Genomic DNA, 9,381 nt, shown 5'->3' with positions numbered 1-9,381 from the left:
GCCCAGGAGTTGGAATTGCACTGAAAAGATGGTTCCCTGCGACCATAGGCAACTTTACTTCAGGTAAGTCAACCGTGTTGTCTGCCTGAACACAGAAGAGTGCGGGCAGGACAGAGCAGGTTTTTGACACTGATGCTGCCTTTGGATCAGCAGGCATTGCCCCAGAAGGAAATGGTTGCTGTACACTGCAGCAAGCTCTGGATGTTGCCTGTCCTGCTGCTTAAGATGTGTTTTGCCCAAGAATCTGCTGGAGGAGTTGCTTCACTCGAGTAAAGAATTCCACCAGAATCTTCATGGGAAATGGGCAGGAGTTAACTTTGCCCAATGTTGTTGTAATTGGCCTTGGTTTTGGAGAGGGGGTTGCTCTCGACCAAGGCTTTTGAGAGGCAGTTGGCCTTGGACACGACTTTTGAGACAGAGGTAATCTTGGACACAACTTTTCAGAGAGGGGTGGTCTTGGCCATGGCTTCTGAGAGGGTTGTGGGATGGTAATATAATGAGACCAGGGGTGTGAAATGGTCAAAAAATTACTACACGCCCGTGATGTTGGAGAAGAATTTCCATCTGGGCTCAGGCTCATCTGGAATAGGATCCAGTCATAGAAGAACTGAGTGGAGATGTAGACTCCAGGACGCCTTGCTCTGGCACAGCCTTTCCCCCAGCTGGTCACTCCAATGACCCACCAGGAGTCAGCGTTGTTGTCTTGGCACATGAGAGGACCACCGCTGTCACCCTGCAGGGGAGCAGACAGGATTAAGGTGGTGTTGGGTGGTCCCTGTCAGCACTGGGGGTGTCTCTGTGTCTCCCACAGCCCCTGCCAGAGCTGCATTCTGGGCAGAGCAAGGCTCTGCTCAGGGGCTGGAGCCTCCAGAAACCCATCTGCAAGAGGCTTGGTGTCCTGTAAGGGTAGTGCTCTCTGTCCTCTCTGCACAGGGCTCCCGGATGTGCAGAGGATGGACATTTGGCACCTGGATCTCTGGGTTGCCAAGAACACTAGTTGGGCTTTCTGGCACAAGGGGGCCCTGGGCAAGCAGGTGTGGCTGGGGAGTGTGCGGGAAGCCCCCACAGCGGTGGGGAGCCGGGGCTGGGAGGGCGACTGAGTGGCCGGGCAGAGCAGGCCCTGGGCTGTGTTGGGGCGGTGCTGCCCGGGCTGCCCGCGCTGCTGGGGGCTGAGGGGCTCGTGGCACGCTCCTACCTGGCAGGTGTCGATGGTGCCCTGTGGGTAACCAGCACACAGGTTGTGGGTGTGGATTTCTCCTGCGTACCAGTGGCTGCTGTTGCAGAGTTTGGTATCGATGAGCTGGACTTTGGCCTCCTGCAGGTGATCACTTGATTTTTGAGCTGTGAGCAGAGAAAGGAATGAGCACCCAGCAGCTCCTTGCCTGTTCTCCTCCCCTTTCTTGGGGGGGGGGGGGGGTCCCTTTCCCTAGGGCTTGCTTTGCCTCTGCAGAGGCTCTGGGGTGCTGTGTCTCTGCTGCCTGCCTTTGGGGACCAGAGCAGGTCCATCTCTGCAGAGGCGTACGTCCCACAGCCTGACTTTGGCCTCTGCTGTGGGGAAGCCCAAGCTGTGTCCCCAGTGTGCTGAGCTGGCTCAGGAGTCTCTCTTGGGAACTCACCTCTTGGAGCGGTGGAACCCCATCCAGCCACCCAGCAGTTCTTCAGCTCTGACACTCTCAGCGTGGCGTCGGGCACACAGGCCAGCTGGATGTAGGGGCTGCACTGGACAGGATGGTCCAATTCCAGCAGGGCAATATCGTAGCTCATGTCATCAGGATTGTATGCCTGGTGCACGAGCAACTGCTTGATATTGCGCACTTCTGCACCAGGACCTGGCTGAGTCAACTGGCTGGCCCCAATCACCACATACACCATGCTGATTTTCCTGGAAAGCAGATGGAGAGAGGGCTGAGAGGGAGCAGAGCCATGCACCACAGCAGCCCAGCAGCTGCCAGACCTCTGCGTGGCATGGCACAGAGGGAGCAGTGCTCTGGCAGGTGTGAGTGCCCTCCCACAGCTTAGGGTGGGGGAATGTTGATCTGTAGGCTGCTAGGAAGCCTTGGCATGAGCCCAGGCTTCTCTTCAGCAGTGTGGCAGCTGGGCTGACTGAGAGCAAAGGGGATGGGAGTAGCAGGTGGTGCTGCCAACAGGGCACCTGCTGGTGTTGTGGGGATGTCCCCATTCCCTGCTCCTCCTTACCTGATGGGGTCGAAGCAGTGGGCTGCTGTGAGGACCCACTGAGTGCTGATGAGGGAACCTCCACACAGATGCCTTAAGTCTGGCATCCATGGATGCTGGATGCTGACGATCCAGGGCCAGGCTCCTGGCAGGGCATTCGTGCCACCCACAACACGTGTCATGTCATAGCCATAAGCCACGTTGCCGTAGTAATAAGTCATGAGGCCATAGTCAGATACCACAGCTCGGTGCCCGCAGGTCCCTCTGCAAGCAGAAAGTCATTTCCATGCTGCTCCATGGCCTGCTGTGGCTCAGGCTGAAGCTCAGCCCTCTGCCCTCCCCACAAGGGCTTGCACGCACAGCAGCCCAGGGAATTCCATGGGGTGTGCGTCTGTCCGTGCCAGCACCTGGCTGCTGGCAAGGAGCTGAGGCTTGCCCATGGCGGGTGGGAAGCCGTGGCCCGGCCATGGGGGACAGGCAGGGCCCCCTCCAGGGAAGGCCCCAAGTGTTGGCCTGGCTCCCTCCCAGGGCCTGGGGCCACTTACCCACAGTTGTCCCATGTGCCGTGCGCCAGCCCGGCAGCGGTCAGCAGGACGAGGAGGCCGAGCCAATTCATGGCTGCCAGAGGCACGTGTCAGCTGCAAGCACTGAGGGATCCGGGCAGCAGCACAGCCACAGCCGCAGTGCCCGCAGCAGCCGCGCTGCCCGTGGTGCCCTCGGCCCTGGGGCTGATGTCACAGAGGGGTGGGTTCCGTGTCCTGGGCACTGCGGCCTGTGGCCCGGGGGCCACTGGGGGAGGGGCAACATCGAATGGAGGAGCCATGGAATGGTTTGGGCTGGAAGGCACCTTGGAAATCATCCAGCTCTGACCCCCTGCCATGGGCAGGGAGGGATAGCTTCCACTAGACCCAGTTGCCAACAGTGAACACAGCCTGGCTCAGAAGCTGTCCTTGAACACTTTGATGGATTGGGCTTTGAAGTACTAAGTCCTGGTCAATAGGCCCTGACCGAGGCTGGAGCAACTGGCCGTGACCAAAAGTCAGCCTCTACATGGGCTTTCCAACCAAATGTTATCTAAATCTGCTCACTGGAGAATCGTGGATTTATCTTTCCATATTTAGAAACTGGATAAGGCCACATCTGGCCTTGTTTTGGGGGTGTAGGATCACAGACAACTCCCTTGGTTCCTTCTGAAGCCTTCCCAGGCCTCAGGAGCATCCCAATAGAATAATGAAACCAGATGTTCCTGTACACAGAAGTTTTGGTATCTTGTTTATTCAACAGTGTAAAAACTGGACCCTCTCACAGCGTGGTCAGAAGCCTCGTTGCCTGCAGGCACCTGCAGGATTTCCCAGTTGCCAGGAGTGGTTCCCCAGTCCTTCACTGTGACAGTGGCTTCCCCCAGTTGATGGGCAGACCTGGATGATGGTCAAAGGTTAGGGTAACTGGTGATGTGTCTTCCTTCATCACTGTAGGCAGTCTTTTGTAGTAATGATTACATGCATTGCTTAGCTTATCCTTTTGTCAATGTTTGCTGATGATTTGATGTACTGCTTACCTATCCTTTTGCAATTCTTTGCAGTTTTGAATTATAGGAAATGACACTCCTGAAGTTGGTATCTGTGTCTTCTGTGCTGACCCTGCCTACATGAAAAACAGGCATCCACACTGCTCTGGGAAACCCATGCCAGCGTCTCAGCAGCCTCACCATCAAGAATTCCTTCCCAGTATCTCATCACATGCTACCCTCTGTCACTGTCAAGCCACTGCCCCATGTCCTATCAGTGCCTGCCCTTGGAAGAAGGCTCTCTGCAGCTTTCTTTAGGCCCCTCTTCTTGCGGGATGAGGCTGGGCAGTCCCCGGGGCAGGCAGCTGCTGAGGAATCCATTTGGGGCAGGGAGCTGGGTGTGCAGCTGCAGTGCCAGCTGCAGATTGAGCTCTGGCTGGGGGGAGCCCGGGACCAGGGGCCGTGAGCTGCCCAGCCTTTGCATAACCGAGGGCACGGGGAGCTGAGGTGCCAGCCAGGGATTTGAATGGACACGGAGAGCTGCAGCAGGAGCTGGTGGCTCTTTATGGAATGAGACATCTGTGAGTCTGCTGGGGGAATCCCGGGGCTGAACGGGTACGGAAACCCGCTCTGACTGGGTGAGAGTGGAGTGTGTAGGGAATCAAATGGGGCACACATTGGCTCGCTGGAGCCAGCCGTGCCTCCAGAATGGTCACACAGGGGAGAGGAGTTCCCTCAGCACTTTGGCAGCCCAGATGGGACACAAGAGCAGGACTGCTGGAGCTTCCCTCCTCCAAACATCCAACTGCTGGCAGCAGGTGAGTTCTCCTGGGATCTTTAGAGCAGGAAGAAGCCACAGGGGCAGTGTTACAATTCCGTGTGCAGATTCCATGTAAATTATAAGGGTGGATTTGAGCCTCTCTATTTGTGTGGTATTTGGTGCAGATTTGGTGACATCACTGGTAGCATGTGGAGCATGGGTGCGCAGCATGATCAGCATAAGGTGGCCACAGAGGAGTTATGGAGGCCCCCATAAGCTGTGAGGTGGAGGGGCTGGAGTTTCTGCCAGGACGCTTGAGTCTCTGCTCAAAGGCTTTTGGAGACAGGCACAGGGAGAGCCTTGTGTCCATCATGGCACACAACAGGTGCTAGAGTCCCTGGGCACGCACACAGAAGGGGGTTGAAGTCCCTTCTTGGCATGCAAAAAGGGGTTTCACGTGCCTCGAGGTGTTTGATGTGATGGGAAATATCCCTGATTTAGGTGAGGGAATGTTTGTGGCCGAGGTGTTGCTAAACTGGGGGAAATCATTATGGGCAGCAGGATTCTGCCAAGACAGCGCCATAAGGTTGTGCCAGGGTGATCGGGCTGCTCTAAGCTGGTTGCTCACTGGGCAGGGTAATGGCCATGCCCAAGCCTGAGTGACACTCTTGTGGTCAGCATCTTTAGTGAGCAGGCAGCCCCTGACTTCAGGAAATATTTGAAGAAGCTTCTGCCAGGGTGCCAGGGACCAGTAGAGATGCGGGGCGGTTGTTCTCAGCCCAGCCCATACTGATAAACACAAAGGGAAGAGTGCCACCCACCATGAGACAGCACTCCACTGGCCTGGAAGCCAAGAAGAGTATCCAGAAGCAGATGGAGTGACACCTAGCCCGAGGCACTTTGAAGCATTCCATTAGATGAAGGGAGTCAATGTTTGCCTCACTTCACTTGGAAAAGACAGCCATTGCCTTCGACACGTCTTCCCTGTGGCATTCCAGGATCCCCTACCATTTCTTCCCCACCCCGCACTATCAAAGTTTGATTGAAAAAGGTATAAATTTTGGGGTGAATTTGTACAGTTTGGAGATGATTTCTTGATTAGCGAGTTGAGATAAGAAGGTTCTTGCCCATCCTGTGGTGATTATGTGCAGCACTCAGGCAGACAAGCACACCAAGCTGCAGTTTGAGTCTGTGCAGCTGGCTCTCTGATTGCCCCTTCTCTCCATTTACCAGGCTCATACAGCCCTCTCATCTTCCTCGACTCCTCTCTTTCTCTGCCCTTGTCTCCTCCCAAATATGGAGCCAAGCTGAGGGATCTTTTCCCCCTGGCTGCCAGGCTGGCCCCTCCTGTGAACAGACTTGGTGTTGCAGCTGCTGTTGGCCCACTCACCCTGGCCTTCCATGGCATTCCAGGGGTGCTCTCTTACTGTTCTTGCCAGGTTCCTCTCCCCACAATGACCCCAGCCCTTCCTTTGAGTATCTCTCAAGTGTGACCACCTGGCACATCCATCACCCTTTAGTACTCATGAAATCTGGCTCTGCCTAGGGCACTGGCACTCCTGTCAGGAGCCAGGAGTTTCCCTGGTCATGTTTGGGAGTTTCCCAGGTGTGGTGTTCCCTTAGCCCAGGCTCATACCCTGGGCCCTAATGCCCAGCCCATGTGTCTTTGAGCACCACCCCCAAGGTGTCTGCTCTTTTCCTATCCCCTTGCTAGGCTTGATGTACCAGGTTCCTGCAGCCCATGGTGGCTGAGAGCACTCTCCTCTCTGCCCAGGCATTTGGGAGCTCTTTGGAGCCACTCTGTCCCTTTGTGCCCAATGGCTCCTTCTGCAGGTGCTGAGCGTGGCAGTCCTTGCCTTGCCCAGGAGTTGGAATTGCACTGAAAAGACGGTTCCCTGTGAACAAAGGTAACTTTATTTCAACAACTAATTCAACTGCAGTGTTTGCCTGCACACAGGAGAGGAGTGTGGGCAGGACAGAGCAGGCTTTTGACCCTGAAGCTGCTTTTGAATCAGCAGGCATTGCCCCCGGGAAAACTGTTGTAGTGCACTGCAGCAACGCTCTGGATGCTGCCAGTCCTGCTGCTCAAGAAGCACTTTTAGCTGCCTTTAAGCCCATCTGGACCAGGATCCAGTTATAGAAATGCTGAGTGGAGATGTAGACTCCGGGCTGCTGTGGTCTGGCGCAGCCTTCTCCCCAGCTGGTCACTCCAATGACCCACCAGTAGTCAGCGTTGTTGTCTTGGCACATGAGAGGACCACCACTGTCACCCTGCAGGGGAGCAGACAGGATTAAGGTGGTATTGGGTGGTCCCTGTCAGCACTGGGGCTGTCTGCTTGTCTCCCATAGCCCCTGCCAGAGCTGCATTCTGGGCAGAGCAAGGCTCTGCTCAGGGGCTGGAGCATCCAGAAACCCATCTGCAAGAGGCTTGGTGTCCTGTAAGGGAAGTGCTCTCTGTCCTCTCTGCACAGGGCTCCCGGATGTGCAGAGGATGGATATTTGGCACCTGGATCTCTGGGTTGCCAAGAACACTAGTTGGGCTTTCTGGCACAAGGGGGCCCTGGGCAAGCAGGTGTGGCTGGGGAGTGTGCGGGAAGCCCCCACAGCGGTGGGGAGCCGGGGCTGGGAGGGCGACTGAGTGGCCGGGCAGAGCAGGCCCTGGGCTGTGTTGGGGCGGTGCTGCCCGGGCTGCCCGCGCTGCTGGGGGCTGAGGGGCTCGTGGCACGCTCCTACCTGGCAGGCGTCGATGGTGCCCTGTGGGTAACCAGCACAGAGGTTGTAGGGGTGGACGTCGCCTGCGTACCAGCCGCTGCTGTTGCAGAGTTTGGTATCGATGAGCTGGACTTTGGCCTCCTGGAGGCGATCACTTGAATCTTGAGCTGTGAGCAGAGCAAGGAATAAGCCCCCAGCAGCTCCCTGCCAGCTCACATCCCCTGTGTGGGGGATCCCTTTCCCTAGGGCTTGGCTTTGCCTCTGCAGAGGCTCTGTGTCTCTGCTGCCTGCCTTTGGGGACCAGACCAGGTCCATCTCTGCAGAGGCGTACGTCCCACAGCCTGACTTTGGCCTCTGCTGTGGGGAAGCCCAAGCTGTGTCCCCAGTGTGCTGAGCTGGCTCAGGAATCCCTCTTGGGAACTCACATCTTGCAGTGACGGCACCCCAGCCAGCAATCCAGCAGTTCTGCAGCTCTGACACTCTCAGCGTGGCGTCAGGCACACAGGCCAGCTGGATGTAGGGGCTGCACTGGACAGGATGGTCCAATTCCAGCAGGGCAATGTCGTAGCTCAAGTCGGCCCGTTTGTAGTACCGGTGTATCAGCAGCTGCTTGACATTGCGCACTACTACCCCCGGGCCCGGCTGGGTGAACTGGCTGGTCCCAAGCACCACGTACAGGGTACTGACATTACTGGAAGACAGATGGAGAGAGGGCTGAGAGGGAGCAGAGCCATGCACCACAGCAGCCCAGCAGCTGCCAGACCTCTGCGTGGCATGGCAGTGCTCTGACAGGAGTGAGTGCCCTCCCACACCTTCGGGTGGGGGAATGTTGGGCTGGAAGCTACTAGGAAGCCTTGGCATCAGCCCAGGCTTCTCTTCAGCAGTGTGGCAGCTGGGCTGACTGAGAGGAAAAGGGATGGGAGTAGCAGGTGGTGCTGCCAACAGGGCACCTGCTGGTGTTGTGGGGATGTCCCCATTCCCTGCTCCTCCTTACTTATACTTGTTGAAGCAGTGGGCTGCTGTGAGGACCCACTGAGGTCTGATAAGGGACCCTCCACACCAATGGCCCAGGTCTGGTGCCCAGGGATGCTGGATGCTGACGATCCAGGGCCAGGATGCGTCCATGGCACCTGTGCCACCCACGATGCGGGTCATGCCATAGTCATAAGCCACGTTGCCGTAGTAATAATTCATGGGCTGGTAGGTAGCTCTGAGTCCGCAGGTCCCTCTGCAAGCAGAAAGTCATTTCCATGCTGCTCCATGGCCTGCTGTGGCTCAGGCTGAAGCTCAGCCCTCTGCCCTCCCCACAAGGGCTTGCACGCACAGCAGCCCAGGGAATTCCATGGGGTGTGCGTCTGTCCGTGCCAGCACCTGGCTGCTGGCAAGGAGCTGAGGCTTGCCCATGGCGGGTGGGAAGCCGTGGCCCGGCCATGGGGGACAGGCAGGGCCCCCTCCAGGGAAGGCCCCAAGTGTTGGCCTGGCTCCCTCCCAGGGCCTGGGGCCACTTACCCACAGTTGTCCCATGTGCCGTGCGCCAGCCCGGCAGCGGTCAGCAGGACGAGGAGGCCGAGCCAATTCATGGCTGCCAGAGGCACGTGTCAGCTGCAAGCACTGAGGGATCCGGGCAGCAGCACAGCCACAGCCGCAGTGCCCGCAGCAGCCGCGCTGCCCGTGGTGCCCTCGGCCCTGGGGCTGATGTCACAGAGGGGTGGGTTCCGTGTCCTGGGCACTGCGGCCTGTGGCCCGGGGGCCACTGGGGGAGGGGCAACATCGAATGGAGGAGCCATGGAATGGTTTGGGCTGGAAGGCACCTTGGAAATCATCCAGCTCTGACCCCCTGCCATGGGCAGGGAGGGATAGCTTCCACTAGACCCAGTTGCCAACAGTGAACACAGCCTGGCTCAGAAGCTGTCCTTGAACACTTTGATGGATTGGGCTTTGAAGTACTAAGTCCTGGTCAATAGGCCCTGACCGAGGCTGGAGCAACTGGCTGTGACCAAAAGTCAGCCTCTACATGGGCTTTCCAACCAAATGTTATCTAAATCTGCTCACTGGAGAATCGTGGATTTATCTTTCCATATTTAGAAACTGGATAAGGCCACATCTGGCCTTGTTTTGGGGGTGTAGGATCACAGACAACTCCCTTGGTTCCTTCTGAAGCCTTCCCAGGCCTCAGGAGCATCCCAATAGAATAATGAAACCAGATGTTCCTGTACACAGAAGTTTT

The 9,381-nt window shown here is 57.1% G+C and overlaps 2 protein-coding genes across 2 annotated transcripts; both read right to left on the bottom strand.

Annotated features, from left to right (window-relative positions):
• Positions 1-220: 220 nt before the first annotated feature.
• Positions 221-2,883, bottom strand: LOC125322359 (acrosin-like). The gene is made up of 5 exons (XM_048296012.1): positions 2,721-2,883; positions 2,197-2,439; positions 1,617-1,882; positions 1,196-1,341; positions 221-733 (listed from the first exon to the last, which is right to left on the bottom strand). The coding sequence occupies exons 1-5, from the start codon at positions 2,789-2,791 to the stop codon at positions 221-223; spliced, it is 1,239 nt and encodes a 412-aa protein (XP_048151969.1). The 5' UTR covers positions 2,792-2,883.
• A 3,501-nt stretch (positions 2,884-6,384) lies between these two features.
• On the bottom strand, positions 6,385-8,826 carry LOC125323466 (acrosin-like). The gene is made up of 5 exons (XM_048298446.1): positions 8,664-8,826; positions 8,149-8,382; positions 7,580-7,845; positions 7,176-7,321; positions 6,385-6,713 (listed from the first exon to the last, which is right to left on the bottom strand). The coding sequence occupies exons 1-5, from the start codon at positions 8,732-8,734 to the stop codon at positions 6,528-6,530; spliced, it is 903 nt and encodes a 300-aa protein (XP_048154403.1). The 5' UTR covers positions 8,735-8,826; the 3' UTR covers positions 6,385-6,527.
• Positions 8,827-9,381: the final 555 nt, after the last annotated feature.

Source organism: Corvus hawaiiensis, chromosome 3 (assembly GCF_020740725.1).
Source record: "Corvus hawaiiensis isolate bCorHaw1 chromosome 3, bCorHaw1.pri.cur, whole genome shotgun sequence".
In the NCBI taxonomy this organism is placed as follows: Eukaryota; Metazoa; Chordata; class Aves; order Passeriformes; family Corvidae; genus Corvus; species Corvus hawaiiensis.
This window is presented reverse-complemented; position numbering and strand designations above follow the sequence as displayed.